Below are 24150 nucleotides of genomic sequence, written 5' to 3'. Positions count from 1 at the left end.
CCATCCGTTTACTGATCTCTTTGGGCCAGACTAAAAGTTGTCACAACCACTTGACAGATTTCCATGAACACTGACATAAACACAAATCCTTCAGACTTGTGATGTTGTGAATCTCCATGTAGTCCCACAGCAGGACAAAGTTCTCACTAAGCTAATTTAATATCGCAGCATCTTTATTTACAGCATTGTCATCACAACATAACAATCACAGTGTTAATTTTGTCGACTAGAACTGACTAAAACTATTCATCAACAGCCTTTTTATCCATGACAAATACTAGAGTAAGACTAACAAAATTAGATCTGTGATGACTAAAACTGACAAAAAGTTTAATTTTCGTCAAGATGACTAAATCTAGACTAAAATGTAAATGTAGTTTTTGTCAGACATTCAAAATCTGTGATATTTCTCCACTGTGGGTAAATCGATCAAAAAAAACAATGCATCTGTAGCTCTTCTGCCTCTAAGCCGTATAGAAAGCAGGGACCCCAGGCTCGGCAGAGTGTACAGAACACAGTGCCATGATTTGGTACCAGATGCAAGCAAGAAAATAAATGCTTGGACTAAAAGTAAAGACCAAAATGTGAGGACTTTTTATGGACTAAAACGAGACTAAAATGTTTTTGAGTTTTCGTTGACTAAAACTAAATAGGGTAGAAATGACTAAAATGCGACTAAAAGACAGTTCATCTTAAGACTAAGACTATCAAAAATAGCTGCTAAAATTAACACTGCCATAATAAAGGAACCAAGGTGATTAATTAATAACAGCAGCAGTTCTCCACTTCAGCAGATCCAGGGGGAGGAGTGGCATGGGACGAGTCAATCAAGTTTCTGTCAGTCACAAATTCACAATCACCTCAATTATTTCACCTCCTTTTTTCTATTGTTATTTTTTACTTTTTAAAGTTTTTTAAACATTTGTACAATTTTTGGTGGTTTTGTGATATATTTACTTTAAACCATGTGCCTAAACTTTGTGTTCCTCTTGTCTGAAATCAAATAAAATCCTAAAATCTACAAATAAATGATTTAAAAGATAACCCTCTAAAATGCTCTGTAAAATCCCTTAAAACTGTTTTTTTAAATAATTCTAACATCTTAGTTTAAATAAAAAAAACATCTTGAATCTAAATCTTCAAAAAAAGTGATTAAATCCTATTATAAAAACAATGAAATTGCTTGCCAAATTAATAATAAAAAAAGAAACTCAAAATAAAACACCTTAAACCCCTGAGTTATCCTGAAACATGCTAAAAAATGTTGGCATAAGTTAAGGATATTGTGACACTTTGGGCCCAATAGTACCAATAGAGCATGATTTAAATGCCACAGTCTACCCAAGTATTGTTACTGACCATTCCTCCTTCCCTTTATGACCACAGTCTGCCCATCTTCTAATGGCTACTTCCATCAGGATAATGCACCATGTTACAAAGCTCAGATCATCTCAAATATGTTTCTTGAACATGACCATGAGTTCACTTTACTCCAATGGCCTCCACAGTCACCAAATCTCCACACAATAGAGCACCTTTGGGATGTGGTAAAATGGGGGATTCATATCATAGATGTGCAGCCGGCTTTAGTGTGATGTTATCATGTCAATATGGACCAAGATCTCTGATTAATGTTTTCAATGCCTTGATGAAACTATGCCACGAAGAATTAAGGCAGTTCTGAAGGCAAAAGTGAGTCCAACCCAGTACTAGCAAGGTGTTCCTAATAAAGTGGCCTTTGAATGTATATGGACCATGCATTCATTCATTCAATCAGCAAGCATTATTTGACCAAGCTTCAGTTGGCAACCAGCCCCTTTGATACAGCCTCTAAGAACAGCCTGCCCTTCCAGCAGTGACCCTCTGTGGCTTACCCTCCTCATGAAAGGCACCAATGATTGTCTCCTAGACATCTGTGAGTCCACAGAGTGAGAGAATGAAAGCTCAGGAAACCTTTGCTAATTAGACTTTTCCACAATATTCTAGTATTTTGAGATAGCTGACCTTTGATTTTCATGAGCTGAAATTTGTCATCATCAAGATTAAAACAAAAAGCCTTGAAATGTTTTGACAATTTCTTGTTGAACTTTGAGAACGCTTCAATTACACTGATATGAATTAATGTGTGGCTTTAACTCTGCAAATCTGATGAGCTTATAGAGGACTGTCTTTGATTCTACAGAGATTGTGTGACACTGTCATCAAATGACAAGGGCTGAAAAAGCAGACTCTTAATTCAGGCAGAGGACTCTCACTATTAGTTTAGATTCAAACTGTGGCCACAGAAAGCAGCAGGTGTCTGCATAATCACCATACTGCCTCCAACACACACAAACACACACACACTGACAGGCTGCAGAGCTTCAGCTGTCATATGCATAAAGGGAAAGCATGACATCCCAGAAACCCATTTATTATACAACAAAGTTTCTTAACAATCATGCAGAGTGGTGATCATCCAGTAAATAATAATTACTCCATTTATGTAAAGATGCATTGTGTTGGAGCCGAGTCATTCTGACAGAAACACAAATCATATGTGGATTCAGGACATTTACACACACACATACACAGTACTACATAACTCCCACGCAGCAGCTTTGTGTTGGAGAGCATGAACAGACCAGAAAAAAGACTGAACAGATTGGAATATGGCCCACATTGACCCATCAGACTCACTCCATGCTCACACTCAAGGTATCAGATTCATAAAATGTGACAATATTAATGCGATTACCTTTATTTTAAAGTCTAAATATCTCATAATTATGTAATAGAGGTGCTTCAAGACCTTTTACCGCTCCTTCAAATAGCTTCTTCAGTTCTAAAGTGACTGGGACCAGCGTTGGAATTTATGGCCTCTGTTGACCACCCAACATGCTAAAGATCTGAGAATCATTCGCAGCTGAGTCACCTGGGTCACCTGAGAGTTGCTGGTACACTCAGTGACCTAGCTTCACCTGAAGGCCTGTCCTCCTGGGGCTCTTCAAGAGCAACTCTGCCGATAACTATCTAAATGGTCCAAAACCTCACTATAAAGTATGCTACAGACTCCCCACAAACACAAATAGCCAATACAAGCATGAACTCTCTGGCCTGATGACTCTTAAGGCAGGGTTTCTGTCCTGGGACAAAAATATCACACATTGCTGTCACATTAGAACTGAAGAAGCCTTTTGGAGGCGAGGGGAAATGTCTTGAAGCAACCTCAATCAAGTCCAATTTCCCACTTGACGGACATTTTGATAACCATGACCTGGATAAATGAGAGCCAACACAGACATGACATGGATGGTTGTATATTTGGTCTCCACCACTCAGCCTCTATGGTTCCTAAATATGCCTTACAACAGCATATATTCTCCATTTGACAGCAAATATAACTCCAGATGGACATGAGGAAGCTCCCTGCACACTTATCTACAGTATGTGAAGATAAAATAAACCCAGTGATAGAAGCCTTCAATCTGTCATACTGCTTCCCCCAGGAAAAAGAACACAAGTTCACCTTATGAAAGGCCTTGTTTTTTACATACAGTCCTTCTGAATTTCATTTATTTAATGAACTTTTACAGTAACTTTCTTTAAATAAAAAAAGAAAATCTTCATAAACAACAAAGAATCTCACAGACGTCACTTAAAACAGTTTTGAACTGCGTTGCTTTAGTTGGCAGCAGCTGTGGAGTGTTTTAGTCATATGTTGTATCCAGGCTGCAGACAAAGCCCAGACAGCCTGAAAACAAACATGCAGAGGACAACTCAGATGACTGCGTGAGAGTCGTGAGTATCTACAGTGTCATCCAGTCTGTGTTTAATCACTGCGCTGTGTGAGAGATGGTAGTTTGGAAGGCGAAGGTGATGTGGTTTCGTGCGTTATCAAGGTAAGGGTCTGCGAAGGTGTGTGTGACACCAGAGAAATGTCTCCACTGCATCAGCTCCGACATGCTAAGGTGTTTCTGCACCGTCCCACCGCTGTTACTTTGGCGTCCGAGTTGGCACGGCCTTTCAGGCACCTGCTCTTCCTTGTCCTCTACCACAGCTGAAATTGAAGGAAAAAGGGGGAATTATTAAGTTTTACTGTAGCCTGACACGGACATCAGTGTGCTTTCCTACCCTGTGGTGAGCCGTCCATGCTGCAGCTGCAGTTCAGCAGGTCGTGAGTCAGAGACGGCGTGTCTGTTAGGCTGAAAAGATCTCGAAGCTCACTGGTGGAGAAACTTGTGTGCTCTGCCCCTTTGCCCAGGTCAACTACCGTCCCAGAAAGCCCCTGTTTGGACACCTGCCTCTGGAAAATACGCTCTTCAATCGTGCCTGTAAGAAAGTAAAATGCCAATTGAACATTACATGAATGGTGAGAATTTTAGTGATGACTTTCACAGGGTGCCTGTTTCATGCATATTGATTTTAACATTTTATTAATGGCTTTCATGCATAACATGGCCCTCCAAATCAAACGAGCGGCATATTACCATGCATGTGCTTGGTAATCTGAGGTCAGTGGATGCAATGCTACTTTTTGTATCTTCATGAGACATCATGTGTTATAGTCCTGTGCAGTCTTGTAGTACTCAAGTCCAGGACTCGGACTCGAGTCTGACTCGAGTCCTGATTTGGAGGACTTGTGACTCAACTTGGACTAAAGCTTTAACTGCATCAGGACTCGAGGATGAATAGGAGGATTTGAACCTGTTTTTTGTTGAAGATTATTTCATTCTGTAATATTTGCTGTTTTTGTGTGAGAAAACCACGTATAACTGATCAGTGTTCACGCAGCACCCGGTGTGCGTTCACCTTCATGTGCGTTCACGTGAGTCTAACCTGCTGTCTGTGAAAACACCAAAGGAGAGAGAGCAGGAGAAGCGAGGGAGCCTGGCTGACACAGAGAGGAGCTGATAGGTTGATAGGTAGCTTAAACCGGTGGCTCTTCTCTGTATTCCCGTGGTAATCTTTACAAGAAATCAAACTAAAATGCAGCCAGCCTACCTTTGAATTGCGGAAAATCTCCATCAGCTGCTCAGACTCGTCATATTAGCTGCTGTTGCTGCTGTACCTCCTCAGCTTTGGACAGAGTGACAAAAACTCTTAAACCTTGTAGTGTGTCCCCTTAGTTAAAAATATCGATCCAATGTTGAAATCTGCGTTGACAACGGCGAGATAACACTGACCAGTGAGCTAATCGAGGTGGCATACAGTAAAATTATGATATGTTTAATTACAACTCAGACTTTGGAGTATTGAAGAGGGGACGAAATTAAGACCTTTTCATGATGTGTTCAAATGTCCCACGGAGAAAATTGTAACTTTAGTTTTTAGTGAGAAATCTGAATAAAACCAGTCATTTGAAAGGATGAATATTTAGTATAAGATAGAGGTAAAGCATGAGTGCAGTTAAAAACATGTCTCATTTTTCCACCCTAAATACACAAATAATTCTGTCAATATAACCAATAATATAAATGAAGAATGTAACTTCTCCTCTAGCCCTTTAGAATAAAAAGTTGAAGAAATACAGACATTAATGAAACACAAGAACATAGCCCACCTGTAAAGCTGGAATGGCTTAAAAATAATTGATCAATTAATTTAATTTGGCTCTAGCTTTTAGGTACTGGGGACTCGACTTGGATTTTTCTTTGGTGACTCACCTCGGACTTGAACGCTAGGGACTCGAGGTTTGGTGACTCGACTACAACACTGGTCCTGTGTAAATGTAACTGTAAATCAGTTTTATTCTGGTTTTTGTTTTCTCTTTTCATCTCTCTTTCTGCGAGTTTGACACAGATGCAGCAAACTTATCCTCTCAAGATTTTTTTCCCAAATTCTGAAAATGGTTGTAAGTTGAATTTCCTTACTACTATGATTCAACATCTTAATTTGTTTTATATTTTCAATTATTTTTAAATTAAAAACAATAAAAGCTTTAAAAATAACTAGATTATTGAAACACCTGGGCTCACTGTTTAGGGGTTTGTTCATTTACAAAGACACCCGATTTCTCACAGCAGTAGCAACAATTTTGATTTACAGTTTTTAATTCTTACCGGCAGTGAGGAGGCGATAGATGTGCACAGTCTTCTTCTGTCCATCTCTCCAGACTCTAGCCATGGCCTGGACACAAAAGAGAATTACATTATTCAGGACAAAATGATGTGCTTGTGTGCACAGCACCACCTGGTGGTTTAAAATAGGGATGACTGTGAAGTAGTCGGCAAGGTGCTCTCATCAGAAAATTCTTTATGTTTGGTCAGGACAAATGCAATGAACATAAATATTCTACTCGGAAAAAAAGAGTTGTTCACACAAAAAAATGTAAATCAAAAGCCTTGCCTAAACTAGTTTCTTTATTTTCTTGTAAAATATGATGAACAGATGAAGTTGAAATTAAAAAAGGAGCACACAGAGCCTTTTTGTCATGACCATGGTTTGCTCAGGGTCAGGTTATCAAAGTTTATTTCATTATTGGACAGGATACAAATTAATGAGGAAAATGGCTCATTTTCTTGTTTCTTTTTTTTGTTCTAATCAAAACATGAATGTTTTGTTTTAAAAACAAAGTTTTAATTTGTTTAATTTTAGGTTATAATTTTTTGGTAATGAATAAAGAAATAAATAGGGTCAGTCAAATGACCAGGAAGCACAAGTAATGCTGTCAGCCACATTCTTTATTTATCAGCAATTTAAAACAAGAAATTAACTACAATTCAAACTTTATTTTGAAATTGGTTTTCAATACATGGGTTGACTGTGGCATTTTTGTTTGTCAGATTTTTAAAAATTCTTTCTGCCATTAAGTCATATCCTGTCTGTCAATAAATTATACTTTGATGCCTGTCTAACCAGGTGTGTGTTCACAAAGTTTTATATGCTTTAGACAAGAAATTATCAATGGACACCTCTGTTTTGTTCTTTTAACTCCTAACTAGGGCTGAATGATTAGGGAAAATAATCAGTGTGATTTTTCTTCCCAATATTGTGATTGCAATACAGTATGTGGTTATGTATTTCTAAGCAAATGAGCAATAAATTATTGTACTTAATAACAAACACAATGTTTAGTAGAATTAACTAAGGCTGAACAATTATGAAAAATATCTAATTGTGATTATTCTGACTCATCACAAATTTGATCTTCGTTGTTGTACTGAAGAGAATTATAATTTTATGCCCTTCTTATTTTAATAATACAAACATACAAAAGAAGGAGAGTGTGACGTTTTGCAAACTATTTTAGAAAAAAATGATACTTGAATGTTTTTACATTATCGTTGAATATCTCTGCTGGAAAAATGTATTAAACTGGTATTTTGACACACATTTCAGGTCAAAGAAATATTGCATCTACTGTGGTTTGAAAATTGCAGTAGGACATACTGCAATTTCATCTAGATTTCAATGTAGATTAACTCATAATTAATTCACTCACAACTAGACCTGTTCATTTATTACTCCAGTTAGAGAGTTAATGGTAGTTTAGGAATAGAATCGATGTTTCACTGTTATGATGATATTCCTGGGGTTTTTTGTCTTTCAGACCAAAAAAACAACTAAAAATTATCAGTGTTGGCCTGGAGGAGGCCCAAGAATGGGATCTGTTAAAGGAAGACTATGCCTACTTGTTTTCTGTTTAACATATATTTTACTTGCTTTTCTGGAGGTTGGCACAAAGACAAACAGTACAAAACTCCTGGTCAGTAGGCGCGCCAGTAGTCGTGGTTAAGGCGCGCGCCATGTACGCATGTCTCTCCCAGCTCTCCTCCCTGTTTCCTACTCTATCCACTGTCCTATCAAATAAAAGGCCAAAAATAAATCTTTTAAAAAAAACAAAAAACAAAACAAAACTCCTGGTCAGTAAAGAGTAGTCTAGCTTCTATCATAGTCGTTCATTCTCTTCGATCTTTGTGATGGGATTTAAAGTCAGTCTACTTTCTCTATTCTCTGGAGCTTGAATACTGTTGAAGCCTTAAAGCATGTGTAAAGTTGTCTACATTGTTAAGTTGTTTTTTCTATATTAGAGTTTGATTGACAACTTACATCTCAGCTTAAATCAAATGAATCCTTCGTGTAAACACACCAAGGTTCACCTTAGCTGATCAGATAAGTTAAATATGGAGCAATACTTAGAAATTACAAAGTTGGTGAATAAAACTGCTACAGACTTAGTTACCAGCATGCCTGTGAGTGTCTGCGTCTTACCTGAATGTCATTGGCAGGGTTCCAGTCAATATCATACAACACCAAATGGGAGGCACCCACCAAGTTAAGCCCCACCCCGCCTGCTTTGGAGCTCAGCAGAAACAGGAAGTTGTTAGAGTAAGGACTGTTAAAGCTGTCAACCAGCCGCTGTCTCTGGCTGGTCGGAGTCTGTCCGTCAAGTCTGCAGAAAGAGTAACCCATGTGTGCACATAAGTCCTGGAGCAGGTCGAGGGTCTTGGTATAGTTGGACACTACGACCACCCTAAAGGAGAACATGTCTTTGGTTAGCATGAAATAAAAAGACAAAAAACTGTGAAGTAATAAACCTGCTCACACTCACCTGTCTGAAGGGCTGAGCTCTTTGATGGCAGTCAGCAAGTCTGACAAAACCAGCAGTTTTCCAGAGTCAGCTGTGTTGAATCCACCCAAAGAGTAGGATTCTGGGAAGAGTTCTTCCAAGCCATCATATAAAGAGCTTTCCAATGAACCTCTATCCGTTCTTTCCTGAAAAATACAACAAAGAATTCACATATTGGTAAAATCTCTAAACACATCAGAGCATAAAACTCTTTGAAAGATCTGGGGAACATTTCCCTTCTCTACCAACAGATGAAGCACTCCACCTTGACAGTGGAGTGGAGCAGACCGGGGTGGTTGCACAGCTTCTTTAAGGCAGTGATGCAGGCAAGGTGTGTGTGAGTTTGCACAGAGCCTTGAAGGCAGGCTCTAAAGACTCTGTGGCTGAGGAGACGCTCATAGAGCTCGAGCTGCAAAGGGGAGGGTTCACAGAATAATGTCCAGTCAAGACGAGGAGGCAGGTAACGGTTGATAATCTCCTGTGTCCGCCTTAGGATGAACATGCCAGTGAGGCGAGAGAGCTCTGCCGCTCGCTCCTCTCCTAAAAGTCTCTCCTCCTGTTGGCAGATATGAGATCAAGATTAAGGCTGGATAAAAAAAAAATTAAAAGAAAATCACTCCATAGGAAGAGAGTTGAATCTTACCTCTGTGCAGAAGGGCTGCCTGGAGCGCAGAATGGGTTCTTCATAAACTTTCCTGTAGGCAATGGACGACCCAAGAATCCCCGGGTTAACAAACTCTATGATTGCATAAAACTCCTGCAGGTCGTTCTGTACTGGGGTGCCTTAAAAACAATAATAACTTATTTCAAAACCTCAGTATGATGTTTCAGCTGTTAGTCATTTCAAATCTTTTCCTTTCAGCATAAGTGTACCTGTTAGTATGACTCTGCGATCACAGCTCAAGCTGCTGAGGGCTGTGGATGTTTTGATGCTGCTGTTCTTTAATCTGTGGCCTTCATCACAAATTATAAGACCAAAGTCCACTTTCTGAACCTTAAAAAACACAAGAAAATAATATTATAAATCCACAAAAAGATGATTTACTCCAGTTAACTTGTCACATAAACACTTGGGAGCAAGACAAAAGTGGAACATACCTGCTCCAGACAGCGCAGCAGCATTTCATAGCTGATCACAAGAACGGTGTGCAGAGGGGACAACACAAACTGCTCTATCCTGTGATCCTATGTAACATTTTAACGAAAGATACATATTAAGCACTGAAAGCATGGTAAAGTGAGCTAAATGATTGCTGAAAAAGGGAAACGGACTTGGGCAAGACAAAGATCATCATGAAATAATATATGAATAATAAAAATACAAAAGAAGTGAAAGAAAAAGAAAGCAACAAAAAGTAGAGTAAACAAATACAAAAACAAGGTGGGTGGATTCAAAGTTGTTACTGTTAACTAAAACTAATTAAATAACTAAAAACAAAATTCAAAAATCATTTTAGTTAACTGAAACTAAATAAAAATGAAGCTTTACCATAAAAAGGAAAACTAACTAAAACTGTATAATGCGCTTACAAAACTAACTAAAATAAAATAGATATGGAGAAAAATATCCTTAGTTTTAGTCTTTGACACAACCATACTGACTGGCACCTACACACAAGTCTGTGGAGAGTAAAATTGCCTGATCTGATTGGTTAAGACTTCACACAGTGGTAGCTTTATGTCTGGAGTTGTATTCAAACCCCATCAAGTAAATAAAATTATAAGTGAAGAGTAGCCTGTTTGAAGATGTTTTTAAAATTGTATTACACTCACTCAGTCCTGACATCTATTTGTAAAAAACTAAAACTAAAACTAATAAAAACTAAACTAACAAAACATTTTTAAAAAATAAAAACTAAACTAAACTACCAAACCAGCAGTCAAAAAACAGAACGTGAAAACGAAATAAAAATAGAAACTAATGAAAAATCCAAGACTATTATAACCTTGGGTGGGTTCTTATGATTTACTTATCGATATAGCTTTAACGTACAGGGGCATCTAAAAAAAATTAGAATGTCATGTAAAAGTTCATTTTTCCCATGATTCTCTTAAAAAAGTTAAAAGTCCATATATTCTAGATTGATCTCATAGAAAGTGAATCATTTCAAGACTTTTTTCATTCTAATCTTGATGATTACAACATCGGCTCATTAAAGTAAATCCACTATTTCAACAAATTAGAATACTGTGTAAAAGTCTAATTTGCTAAGGTTTCCTGAACCTTCATTCTCTCACTCTGGTTCAGTTTATGCAACTGCAATCACAGGAAAGACTGCTTACTTGACAGATGTCCAGAAGACAAGCACTGGCACTCTCCACAAGGAGGCTTAGCCACATGAGGTCACACAGAGTGCTGTTTAAAAGCATATTAATGGAAAGTTGACAGGAAGGGGAAAGTGTGGTAAGAAAAGGTGACCAAGGGCCAGGGATGAGTTCAGCCTTCAGAGGATTGTCAAACGAAGCAGATGCAAGAACTTAGGGGAGCTTCACAAGGAGTGGACTCCCCTAAGTGAGTGGACTGTTCCTTGTGTCGAGCCAGTCCTGAACTATGGTCAACATCGTCAGCGTCTCACCTGAACTAAGGAGAAAAAGAACTGGACTTTTGCCCAGTGGTCCAAAGTCCTGTTTTCAGATGAAAGTAAATTTTGCATTTCAGTTAGAAATCAAGGTCCTAGAGTCTGGAGGAAGATCATAATCCAACATGCTTGGAGTCCAGTGTTTTTTTAGTTTCCACAGTCAGTGATGGTTTGTTGTGCCATGTCATCTGCTGCTGTTGGGCTACTGTGCTTTATAAGTCCAAAGAAATTGCTGTCAGCTGTCACCGGGAGATTTTAGAGCTCGTCATGCTTCTTTCGGCTAAGAAGCTTTATGGAGAGAATGATTTCCTTTTCCAGCAGGACTTAGCACCTGCCAACAGCGAAGCCAAAACGACCAGTAACTGGTTTTGCTGACCATGATGTTACTGTGTTTGATTGGCCAGCCAACTGGTCTGACATGAATCCCATAGAGAGTTTCTAGAGAAATGTCAAAAGAAAGATGAGAAACACCTGACTCAACAATACAGACAAGCTGAAGGCTGCTATCAGAGCAACCTGGGCTTCATAACACCCCAGCAGTGACATGGACTGACTGCTTCCATGACATGCCACATAGCTGCAGTAATCTGTGCAGAAGGAGCTCCAAACAATGACTGAGTGTATGAATTAGCAGTTTTCCTGAAGACCAACACTTCTGTATTAAAAATCCTCATTTTGGACTGATGTTTTGTGATATTCTTAAATTTTGAGACAGCGGATTTTAGATTTGTTTAAGCTGTAAGCCGTAATCATCAACATCAATGCTAAGTCTTGAAATATTTCCCTTTGTATTGATGAATCTAGAAGTTTCACCTCTTGAGTCAAATCACAGGAAAAATTGAATTTTTTTCATGGTATTCTTATTTTTAAGATGCACTTGTATATTTTCATACATGTATGGTGCAACAAGCTTTACTTATCTTATAATTCAAGCTGACACCTCAGACACAGTAGAAATAGTTTCTCTTCTGCAATTATCTCCTTACCTGATCCACAGTGAAAACACTGATCCTCTCCCGTCCCAGCCATTTGTTAAACTCTGCACCCCAGTTCTGCACAAGACTACCTGGAGTGACCACAAGGACACGCTTAGCAACTGCTTTCCCACCATATGGTCCTTGTTTGAGCAATGTCCAGGACAGAGCAACACTCTGGAGGGTTTTTCCAAGACCCATCTCATCAGCCAGGATCGCTCCATAACGTCCCACAACTCTGAAACAAACACAATTGAACAGATCAGTAAGAATGCTTGTCCTGGGCTCCTGGCTATTATAATTTTAACAGCTATGACGCTAAAACAGCTCCTTTACCTCATGCCCATCACACACTCGTACAGGAAGATCAGGCCGTCTCTTTGGTGGGGTCGCAGGTGATGGGTCAGGTGGGGGTCTACAACAACATCAACCACAGGGAGACCTGACTTGTTACAAGACCACTGGTGGTTAGGAGAGGGACGAGGCATCACCAGAGAACCTGCAATAGATCAGAACACTTGACTGAATGTCGTCTATGTTTTTAAGATGCAAGAAATCAAAAACACAGATTGGGATTTACTCTAAAAATATAAATGTCAAATGTATTTTAAAAATGCTCTAACAAAGGATGTCAGTAGCCTTATGGTTATGTAAGGCCATGAAATGAGACTGTTGTCCTTAAAGCAGGCAGGTCAGTTTCAAGAACAACTTGTGACTTCTTTCCAACATGTTATTCCCAAAAATCTCCCAAACGTTTCTGACTCTATATATTTTCCTAGCTGAGTAAAGGAATGAAGGTAAAAATTAAATTAAAAAAAAACACCATATTCAAAGGAAACTTGTACAAAGAAAAACAATCAACCAGTAGTAGATGTTTTAGATAAGATTTTCACAGCTTGATTTACACAAAAAACATGTTCAAACAGACACAAAAGTACTGATTCTCACGGAATGTTTTAAAAATCACAATATACTTCATTTTCATACATAAAGTTTCTGATTTGTTCTCTGTACCTGGAGCCAGTGGATCATAGCGAGGCCTGCAGGTTTGTTCCTCCTGTGGTTTACACCCTGCACGATCGGCTCTCCCCAGCATTGTCGGGGGGCAGAAAGGTTTGGATGGCATGCGACGTGGAGGAGGTGGACCAGACTGCTTATGTGTCTCTTCTTTCTCTATTTGGATCTCTTGGAAACAACGTCCTCTAGCAAAGTCGTCAGCAGAAATGATCCCCATCACCTCAATTTCCTTCCCTCCGATCATCAGGGTCTCTCCCTCGGACAGGGAGGCCAGCATGGACACTTTGTAGCCACTCCCTACATATACATGAAAAGAAATACTTACTAAACTGATATCCACATACAAAAAATTGTGTGAGATCCAAGAGCCAGATATCCTGCCTATCACACATTCAACAGTGACCAAAATAGAGCTTAAAGAAAGCTAAATATCAAATTATTTTAGATCTGAATAGAAACCTGCTGTAAAACAATAGGAATGTTTTTTATTTGATTTTTAAGGAAGGAAAGTTTGAAGAATCTACCAAAAAGATTGTAATTTGTTTATATTATGTGCACAGCTTGAACCATCTCCAAAAAGTTGCCCCAAAACTGAAGTGGTGTTGAACAGAGAAAACGTCTCTTCATTAACCCTTCTCAGGTCAAACACACCAACCACACCATAAGGCATCTTCTCCTTCAGCAACTTGTATAATTAAACTCCAGCTTACATTCTTGAAGTTACCTTGCTTGAGTGCCTTGGAATTTTTTGTATCTATCCCCTGACTTTTACTTTTTAATCACTCTTTCTCTGAGTTGCTTGAGATGTTCTTTTGTCTTCATGGTGTAATGGTAGCCAGGAATACTCATTAACCAGCAACTGGACTTCCAGCCACAGGTATCTTTATATTACAATCGCTTGAGACACACTTTGTCATTAAAGTGTTTTTTTTTGTCCAAAAAGCCAAGTTATATTGACCATGATTGTTTTATAAAATCAATAAATAGGTAAAACATCCAAAGGGTTGAATACTTTCATGTACTGTTTTTTTTTTTAGTTGTACATCACAACTTAGGGCTGTTCATGTAAAAATAATGTGCATGTACACTAACAGAGCCTCTCAACTCACAAGACTTAACTGTGAAAAAAAACAAAAAAAAGCATCCTGTTATCTTTGCCTCACCCTTGCCAATATCTTTCCCCTCCATATCCTTCAGTGTGGCTGTTCGTCCTCTCGTAACCAGGATGGCATCACCCTCCCAGCGCTTGTGTTTCTTCTTACTGGCCTTACACCACATCACACTGAAGTAGCGTGCGCCATCCTGACCGCAGCTAGAGTCTGAGCCTGCAGCTCCATGAACACTGTCTGACTGTGCAGGAGCCTCTGCAGGTTTAGGGGTCAACTGGTGGAAACCATTCACTCCTATAACACAGAGACAGACAATGGTGAAAAACCTGCAGACAGATCTTTGACATTTCTACCAGCAGAGGTCACTGTTACACCAAGTCTACACAACACACTGCACCTGTGTGTATAACTGATCAAAGTCCTGGTCTCATACACTTAAATGGCTGAAACTTGACTGCTGCACATGCTGTGCTACAGTTCAATCATCTAACAAACCATTACTGCGTGTCTTTATTGTGTGCCCTCAATGTCTGCAACAAGTAATAAGTTATTGCAGAAAATGCAAGAAAGAAATACAATTATGAGAGGTAACGTTTGAGACAAGTTTGCACTAGAAATCAACACAACAAGAGGCAAATGAAGTTTACTTTTATAGAAATACACGACATTTGGACAGACACTTAAATGACAACATTACAATACAATCAATGTTGTAGTCACATACATTAAATAACAATGTCACAAACAAGCCAACAAATCGACCTCATCTCCCTTCTTTCAGCACTTCAGCATAACAATTTCTGACTTTAAAATGCTTGACTGACTTCTGTGCGAATTCAGTTACACATAGAAGCTGTCCTCATAATCATCACATGCTTAAGGCTTTTTAAAATATTTTTATGTTTCAGTCCTGGCTATCTGAACATTTTTCACCTCTAATAAAATTGAACTTTTTGACTTAGAGAGGTGCTTCTTTTTTGTAACTTTATCCCTAATTTGGTTTCTGCAAGGTGCTACAAGAAAGTATCTCTTTTATTTATCATGTGTTTTTATCCACATTCCTATCAAGTGGAGATTTACTTTACTCCAAAAATAGGCCACAAACAATGCAATAGTAACTCAATATCTCATCAGAGTCTTACTCTCGTCTTTCCTCAGAAAATAAAAACAGTAAATGCTGTTAGAAAAAAAAGTAAAACCTGAATAATACAGATTAACACTATGCTAAAATTTCTATAGACACTTAGTGGGGCAGGAAGCTTACCATCATGGTATGAAACATTCATTTATATTGATATTCCCTTCCAGATACTTTGCTTTCACATTTATTTCACCTATAAGGGCCTGTCACAGTATTTCTATTATGAGCGTTTACATGTGTACACATAGAGAATGATGGACATTTTCACAGACAGGCACAAACACACTGATGGCAACACGAGTCATCCCCATGAGTTATCCTGCAGGATGCAAACAGATGTGTAGTGTCTGTACGAGGCACTATGTTTCCAATACAAATTAAAGTTCTCAAACAGCTTTCAGACATGAAACTGACGTCTCCTTGGCTCTTTCTCCTCATTTAAACTCCTCAGAGCCTCTCCCTTTCTAACAGCAGCCAAAGGACGTGCGTTCATGCTTGTTAAAGAGGAATTGGCAGTCCGTGTCTCAGTCGTGCAGCCTTTAGTTTCTCCACTTTGATTTTGGCTCTCAGAAGTTCCTCCTCCAGGTCCTGCTTCCTTTTCAGCCCCTCCCTCTTCTCATCCAGGTATATGGCAACTTTCCTGTGATTGGATAACACCAGCTCGTGCTCCTCTTTGGCCAGGTGGAGAGGGCGAAACCTGTCAGGCTCATGGTGGGGGTAGATGTCGTTTGGGTAAAGGTCATGGCGTAAGGGCAGCGGTGAGGTAGAGAGTGGGAGGTTGACAGAGGATGGGGTGGGAGACAGGGATGCTTCGTAATCATGCACACTGCCCAAGTCCTGCTCCCCCTCACGCTCCTGGCCTCCGTCCAGCCCTGGCCCCGTGTGTGCAGAGAGGAGAGGGAGGTCTGGCGGAGGTTTAACATCCTCTTCAGGGTCCAGCTGGACCACCTCATGGGGGATACTTGGGACAGCTGCTGAGTAATCCTGGAGTCCAGCCAAGGAGGAGCTGCTGCCAGGATGTTCGATTGGAGAGCTGTGCTTGCTGTATATTAATCTGAAAAGGAATGAGGGATAAAAATAAGTGAAGCACCATTTACTGAGTATCAACATGATGTCTATAAAAGGAGTCTGAAGAACTGTGTCAGTGTTAAAGCAGACTTAATAAATATGTTAAATTATCAGTAACAAAGTAAGAGTTGTTGGAGTGAAATAAGAAATCTAAAAAAACCTATGCTGGCTAAGATTTTACATGCTGCAAGTTAAATTTTTCCCCATTATAATAAATGATTATTGTTGGGTGTTTTGCAGCTCATCCCTGTTAGAAAATGTATAAACAAATGAATAAGATCTAATATGTGATGGCTATTTCTTGGTAAGGTTGTATGGATCTTTCGAAATACACAGGCTACATTTATATCGTCTTAGGGCCATAACCTACTGTATATTCTGCCAAAGTAGATTCATTATGCATTACTAGGTTGCTTGTCCTTTTTGTGAAACTTTCAGTGGAAACAGAATCTAAAGCTTATCAAAGCATGAGCTGAATATTTTGAACAGAAGTAAACAAACAGTGAAATCTGGCAGGATATTCTGTATTTTCCTTTTCAGTCTGACCATGTGCAGACAGTGTGTATGTAATCTGATTGGGCTTTGGGACTGTGAGTTCAGCCCCTCCCTTCTCTCCTCCTCTAACGATTGAATCAGTGTCATGAATCAGACTGTTTTGGAGATAATGATGTATGTCAGTGCTCTCTAGAGTCTAAGATTTGCTATCATTTCAGTTCTGTACAAACCGTGTGTCTGTATGTCTTGTTTATACTATACCTGCACAGAGCCTGGTCCTTCTCGTGGATGGGCACATGGTGAAACAGGTGAGGGATCATCTCCATAATTCTCCTGGTTGGCTCAGAGATACTAGCTCTGTACTCTGGCTGGGCGTGTCTACGCTGCATAACTTCCTGCTTGGCTGACTCCTTGAGTCTCTTGTAGAGGGTCCGGAGGCCTTGAGCGGTGCGATGGGGTCTGTCCCCTCCCAGGGCATTGTACTGCTCGGCCACAGTGTCCCAGCACTTGTTCTTGTCCACGATGACTGCATGCTTGTTGGTGTGCTCCTCCAGGATGCGGATGTGAGGGCGGACCAGCTTCAACAGGTCCAGCTTCTCAGAGAGGGTGAAGTTGGAGGAGCGAGCTTTGCCCACCATACTGGACAAGAACACAGAGCTGGACGCCATCCTATAGCATAGTTGACTCACGCAGACTAAGTCAGGCCTTGGGTGTCCCCCCTCAGCACCTACACTGGCTCCTATGGCTCCTTACTCTTTCCACCTGTCTTTTCTTGTCCCTTCCTCTGGCTCCTTATGGTCCACAATGATAAACCTAACAGTGGCCTAACTCCCACACATTTTTCTGTTTCCTCTCCTTCCTCTTCTCTAACCTAAACATAAGCTATGCCTAACATGTGCGTGGATTCATACACTCCTCCTTGGTTCCCTCTCAGCTACGTTGCAAAACAAAAACAGGCTGTGCTGCACACAATAAGAATCAGGCTTAACTAGGCCAGCCTCGTTTAGGCCCCCGCCTACCGCGGAGGGCTTTGGATGAATTCCTCCCAGCTTAGGCTGACGTAGCTAAGCCGCTTAAGCCCAGCCCGACCTACTTACAGCTCGGTCTCTCTAAACCCCAAACCCAGCACAGCACGGAGCACAGAACAGCCACTCTGCCTCCATAATATGAGACAAGTACCACGGCAAAGATATTGTACCCTGCGAAAATGAGAAAACACACTTTAAACAGTGTATTTACTGTTCTTTGGGGTTAAGGGTCTACTTTTTTCTCAGTGAACGATGCTTTAAAATAGCGCTGGCTTAACTAACCGCGTGGGGGAGGGGTTGAGAGCGCGCTGCGCACGCCTTTAGACGCAGATCGCTCATGTTCGTGTTCTGCCGAGTACTGGAAATGCATAAAATAATAATCCTCAACTCTGCATCAGACACAGAAATTGTTTAAAAAAAAAAACACGTAATGAGCGCGTGTTGTGCATTAAAGAGACCGGGCATGGAGTGTGTCCGCCGGGTGTTTTATTGAGAAAAACAGAGGCACTAGTTGCTCCGGCAGGATGGGGGAGCGGCGACTCACTGATCCCGAGCACAGTCCTAATCTGCCCGCCGCTGCCGCTGCACTACCCTGCTAATTTACATAATGCTGGACCTGCTGTCACTCAGCCTCACCACGCCTGGTTTAACAAGCATCTTCAGCCTGCGTTTGTTATTATTAGCCACAAAGAGACAGTCATGCTGTTTTAAATGAGAGAGAGATTCAGCGCCGCAGCACCGGTCAAATAAAGGATCACACAGTTTTTTTTAATATTAAACTTCGTCATAATGCTTCCTAAATAGGCTATTTAATGATTTGAGCAGACAAGATAACACTGGTAGAGAACTGAGAGGGGTTTCATGAGATCTGGACTTCATCGCAGTTGTCAGTACTACTACTACTAATAATAACAATCGTGTATGCAGGAATTTACGCCTTTCATAGAATAAAGCAACCTGTTCTCACATTTTGCAGATTACCATTCGGGTTAAAAACCATAAATAAGTCACAGTTGTATCGCATTATGACCATTTACAGTAAACACGAGAAAAATATTTTTTTACACAAACAAGACATCGTCCCAACTCACATTACAATATGACAGATGAAAATCGAGCAAGCCATCAGATTAACTGTGGTAAAAGAGTGGTGGAAAAAGATGCTTTTTGGATCATTTTGAATCTAGGAGGGACATAATGCAAACAGCTTATAGATCCTTTATGAGCAGTTTTTTTTACTTCATATCCTTATAGCAATGTAGTTGTACATAACATTTTTGCAATACTGTGCAGGCCTAAGATAAAAATAGCCTTCAGTGTGAAGTAACTGAATTATGATTGTATGATTCAAAAGTTCATCACCCATATTTAAGCCCACATAAGCTTAATTTATTTGGAATAGCTGATGATATTTTTTACACAATACATTTGCTGAAGGAATAAATATTGTAATGGCATTTTCCCCCAAAATCGTTCAGTCATACTGCAAGGCACTAATTGTTTCAGTGAGGATGATGTAGTAGGCACTTAATAGTACTTTACTAGTGTCCTCCTGATCCAGTCTCTTGTAGGTTACATCTTACAAGAAATAATCTATGTAGACAGTGAATAAAAACTAGACATTAGAAGAGAGCCGGTAGGAAAATGCCATCAATTTTTGATATTAAGCATTTTTTGATATTAATTATTTTTTTAATGGTGCAAATAGGTATTAAAGGAGGAATATTAATAATTATATAACACAATTTTCAATATAAACATCTTACTTAAACATTCCAGACAAATTTAGCTTTATCAATCTGAAATAACCATGTTATTTGCTGTACCTTCATTTTAAACATATGACTTCTAAAGTGTCATGTTTTACTTAGGCATTAATTTTGTTCGATTTTTAGATTAGGGGAACAAAGGGGACAAGAGGCTGGTCAGTGTGACTTATGTGTAAGAATTGGAGAATGGAAAAAAATGTCCAATATAAATAGAGAAAACCAGGCACTCCTAACATGAAAAATGAGAAAGAAAATACTTCAAAAGCCATTTATAAGGATAAAAATGATTTGGCCATTATAATAAAAGCTTTTGAAGTATTTCCTTCCTCCTTTTTCTTGTTTGGAGTGTGTGATTTTCTCTTTTTATATTGGAAATTTTAAGATCTCTTCTTTAAGAAAATCGCTGAGTGATTTATCACTCATACAACCATGCTGCTTTAGCAGCATGACCTTTGCACGTTTTGGAAATGCTATAGCTTATGAATTAAATATCCTAAAAAAAAGTAATTTTATTTTTCATCTTTTATTTTTGCTATGGATTGACGTCTTCTAAAAAAATGAATTAATTTAGCTGTTCCGAATATTAGACTCTATCAGTTAGCCACACAACTGCGTTACATAGCTGATTTGATTAATAATGACCAAGAATCAATATGGCTAGACTTGGAATCATTTAACGCTGGTAAAACATTACCATCTCTTTTATTTGCAATAGACCTGAAGAAATCCGAGATTGGTTCAAATAACATGATTAGAACCACTTTGCAGGCTTGGAAAACAATAAGAAAGCCAGAGAGTTGCTCAAAAACCCTTTCCCCTCTGACCCCTATAGTCGGTTACACTGACTTTCCTCCGCCTGTTTTGATCAAAGATTTAACATCTGGAGAGACAAGGGTATTTTGACACTGGGCAATTTATTTGGCAAAAGAGTGATGTTAACATTTGAACCAATCCAACAAAAGTATTCCCTTCCCAGAATTTTTTTTTAAGTTTCCTACAAAGTCACAGCTTTATTCAAAGAAAAAAAAAAAAGACTACCTATTTGATTGTCAAACTTCAGATTGTATCTTTGCTTTTCCATGTGGGCAAGAAATCAATTCTAGGCCAAGGATATGCTATACTCAGTCTTGCTAACACTATATCTTCAGATTATTTATGGCAGATTTGGGACAATGATTAAAACCTCACAGTGGATGAAATTTACAGGATGAATTCAAGTTTGCCTAAAACCTGTTCAAGATGTAAAATAGAGGTAGGGAGCTATAGGCACTGTGTATGGTCATGCATTAATTTTAAAGATTATTGGGGTAAAATTGTAGATAAACTAAATTTGATTTTTAATGCCAGTATAAACGTTGATCCCAAATTTTTGCACCTGGGTCTACCTAGTCCTCAGGATAAGGGCTTTCATTGAAGATGGTTATTTAGTATCCTCACATTTGCTGCTTGTAAAAATATTTTAATCAGGTGGATTGATGATACACAACCTACAATCCTAGGGTGGCAGAAACTAATCTTTGATCTCATACTGATGGAGTATCTTACACACAGGTTCAAGTGCAAAGTTGAGGACTTTTTCAAAAGCTGGGCACCCTTCTTTAGATCTACTGGTAAAAGACTGGCTAAGTTGGTGTTACAGGGAATGGCAGATTTCAGTCCTTAAAACTGCTAAAGTGATATATTTGGGTCTTAGGCCATAATCAGTCATAAATTAAATTGTATTCATTTTAATTTTAACCCTTGTTTATGTACTTTAAGTGCTGCATTACTGTCAACTGTCTTTGTCATGTACTGTTTGTTTATTTATATATAAGAATGGAAACCAAGACAGACTTAATGGCATAACAGTTATGTACGACATTTATGTCATGTCTGACATTTAGATAAGAACTTAAGTTTGTATGGCCAAAGTGTGTTTTTGTTTGTTTTTTTTTCTGTTTTTTTGCTTTGTACTTATGTACTGTTTAAAATGTTTGAATGTGTTAAAAGTGAAAAAGTACAATAAAAATATGTGAATGAAGATGTGTTGAAATATTGATATGTGTAACTGGTCTATCCAGTACATACACCAGGGACAAATATATCCATGTAGGTCCCACAATAAATATTTGTGCATTTACCTGCAGGTCTATTGTCCTCGTTGAGCCCATCGGTCCCGGTGTCAGGATGTTCCATCTCTGCATCATTTTCTTTGCTTTCTGTTGCACTGAGGACACGAGCCAGCGCTTTTGACAAGGCTGGAGCAGGCTGAACAGCTTTGGGCTGGACATGATGCTCTGTTTCACTCGGAGCTGGTGCTGCTAGACTCCTCTGAACCTGCAGGACGAGTGTAAGACAAGGAATGACAGTCTGGGGATGTTTAACAGGACAAGTATTAAACTTAGAGGCACTTTACTTTAGATTAAATGATGTGAAGGCTTTACCTTTTCCAGTGCATTGTCTAAACCCAGTTTAGGAGTCAGGGGCTTGGATGCAGACGATGGATATGCAGTGGATGCTCCAGGGGGCACAAAACGAGGCTTTTTCATTGCATTGCCAAGGAGTTGGCTTGGAGCTCCAGAGCGACGCATTCTTTTATGGTCGCCGTATATCTACCTGTTATTAAATCTTGTGGTTTATAAAGACCCTAAAAAATTAAAGGCAGGGGCCCTGTCTGAATGGAAAACAGAAAATAAAGTTGGCAACATCTCCATGGTCACAATGAAGATGAATTTATACTTAAAAGTCAGCAGGTCTTGCCCTAAGTAACTGAGCTTGTCAAGTAAAAAAGTCATAAAGCGCTGAACAGACACGTCAGAGATGTAACAGTGTCTGTGCTGTGTTCGCACTAATACAACTAAAAGTTTCACTTCCTATATGGTAACAGCCTCTTTTGCACGATAATTAACATTTAACAAACAAGACATTTAGCTATCATGGAGCCGGGTAAAGTGTACCGATGACAGTCTCTTACCTGCTGAGCCTGGTTTAATGTATAAGTATAATGTAGGGGCTCTAGCTACTTCAGCCTCAGTGTCAGGTTAGCAAGTTAGCTTCCCCGCTAGCAACAAACAGTACACCGGTTTATATTCCATTGAAATGTGTATATTACAGGTGACACATTATCATACATACCAGAGCAAAGAAGGGGCTTGGACTAATCTATTAATGATAAAGATTCGATCTCAATTAATGTTTCAAAAAACTGTTTTGTCCCATTTCCTTCTCTGAAACTCTTGATTTTGTTGAGATTCTCCCGCTGAATGGACCAGAGAATGTGATTGGTTAAAGACCGGAAGTGGGCGTACATAAAGCGAGTAGGGTGCGTTTGTTTTCAAACATCACTGCAGTGCAGCTTATCGGCTCTCGTTTACCCTTGTTGGCCTAATAATTGTATTTCACCTATAAATGAAAGTACAACACAGAAAAATCCTACATAGAAAAATACGTTATGGTGAGGATTTTCTACGAATGAACGTGTTATTCCATTATTTTGGTTCTGAAGATAGTTTGGATCATCGATTACAAAATTTTATTTGCTTGTATTTCTAAAAGGGTTTGAGGGACCAAATGCCTTCAGTTGCTGCTTAAAAATGTCCCCTTTTTTCTGGAGTGATAAAAATAGATACAAATATAAAAGAAGTTTAAGGTTTTAACTAGGCTACAGTTCGGTGTCCTGGAAGAGCAATACAAAAATACAAAGTCTGAAACAGTTTTAATAAACAAATTTGCATTAACCAAAACATTTTTTCATTTCATAAAACAAATGAACATTAGCAAAACACTTTTTATGAATGACGAAACAAATTTACATTTTACAAAACAAGATAACAAAAACGTCCAATACATAATTACAAAGTCTTAAACACTTGATTAATTAAAAATGTAAAGAAATAAATACAATAAAATTCAAATTTTGAAATTTACATTTTACAAAACAAATCCACAAAAAATGAAAACTCTTTACAAGAGCTAAGACAAATTAACATGTTGCAGAACACTTTAACAACGTCTAAAACAAATTTACTGACAATGATATCTTACTGAAAGGGAATGTTTCAAATGCCAGAAGTGACCCAAGTTTATATTCTGCAGAAGTGTAAAACACTGTTATTTTATATCACACTTTGTACATTTGTTTAATTTCTAAGAGTTTTCAGACTTTGTCATTTTTTTATTCTACATTTTGTAAATGTATTTTGTAAAATGATAACTTTTCTGGCATTTGTAAGTGTTTTGCTAATGTTAGTTTGTTTAAAAAATACTTTTGGTTACTGTACATTTTTGAAAAAGTGTTTCTTTTTCTTTGTAATTTTGAACTGCACTCCCGGGCCACCATACTATGGGTGTAAGATATTTGAGTACTTACACTGATCCAGCTGTATTTAAAACAATTGACTGAATATATTTCAGCTTCTTTCATTTGACTCACAAATATTT

At 38.7% G+C, this 24150-nt stretch overlaps 2 protein-coding genes across 3 annotated transcripts; both read right to left on the bottom strand.

The window, feature by feature from the left end:
- Positions 1–2397: 2397 nt before the first annotated feature.
- rad54b (RAD54 homolog B) lies at positions 2398–22982 on the bottom strand. Of its 2 annotated transcripts, none has more exons than XM_041794161.1 (16): positions 22846–22982; positions 22155–22384; positions 21852–22047; positions 14285–14524; positions 13119–13418; positions 12441–12603; positions 12117–12342; positions 9650–9736; positions 9425–9545; positions 9195–9334; positions 8817–9107; positions 8534–8697; positions 8194–8455; positions 6042–6108; positions 4114–4311; positions 2398–4039 (listed from the first exon to the last, which is right to left on the bottom strand). In XM_041794161.1, exons 2-16 carry the CDS (start codon positions 22299–22301, stop codon positions 3816–3818), a joined length of 2826 nt encoding a protein of 941 aa, XP_041650095.1. In that variant the 5' UTR covers positions 22302–22384; positions 22846–22982; the 3' UTR covers positions 2398–3815. The 2 variants fall into 2 exon arrangements, with proteins under 2 accessions (XP_041650095.1, XP_041650097.1); XM_041794163.1 differs by having other exon boundaries at positions 22155–22326; positions 22846–22968.
- LOC121514085 (fibrinogen silencer-binding protein) lies at positions 14964–17877 on the bottom strand. Its single transcript, XM_041794164.1, has 2 exons — positions 17196–17877; positions 14964–16425 (listed from the first exon to the last, which is right to left on the bottom strand). Exons 1-2 carry the CDS (start codon positions 17600–17602, stop codon positions 15870–15872), a joined length of 963 nt encoding a protein of 320 aa, XP_041650098.1. The 5' UTR covers positions 17603–17877; the 3' UTR covers positions 14964–15869.
- Positions 22983–24150: the final 1168 nt, after the last annotated feature.

The sequence above is a fragment of the Cheilinus undulatus genome, linkage group 8, assembly GCF_018320785.1.
Source record: "Cheilinus undulatus linkage group 8, ASM1832078v1, whole genome shotgun sequence".
In the NCBI taxonomy this organism is placed as follows: Eukaryota; Metazoa; Chordata; class Actinopteri; order Labriformes; family Labridae; genus Cheilinus; species Cheilinus undulatus.
Note: the sequence above shows the minus strand (reverse complement) of the source record. Positions and strands in the feature narration are given on the sequence as shown.

Bases quoted from the DNA above. Each gene is read 5' to 3' on its own strand.
- rad54b (XM_041794161.1), bottom strand. From the start codon at position 22,301: ATGCGTCGCTCTGGAGCTCCAAGCCAACTCCTTGGCAATGCAATGAAA. The intron at 13,419-14,284 runs GTGAGGCAAAGA...ATGTATATGTAG, and splicing joins GGGGAAAGATATTGGCAAGG to GGAGTGGCTACAAAGTGTCC. The intron at 6,109-8,193 runs GTAAGACGCAGA...TTTTGTGTCCAG, and splicing joins ACCCTGCCAATGACATTCAG to GCCATGGCTAGAGTCTGGAG.
- LOC121514085 (XM_041794164.1), bottom strand. From the start codon at position 17,602: ATGGCGTCCAGCTCTGTGTTCTTGTCCAGTATGGTGGGCAAAGCTCGC. The intron at 16,426-17,195 runs GTATAGTATAAA...ATTCCTTTTCAG, and splicing joins AAGGACCAGGCTCTGTGCAG to ATTAATATACAGCAAGCACA.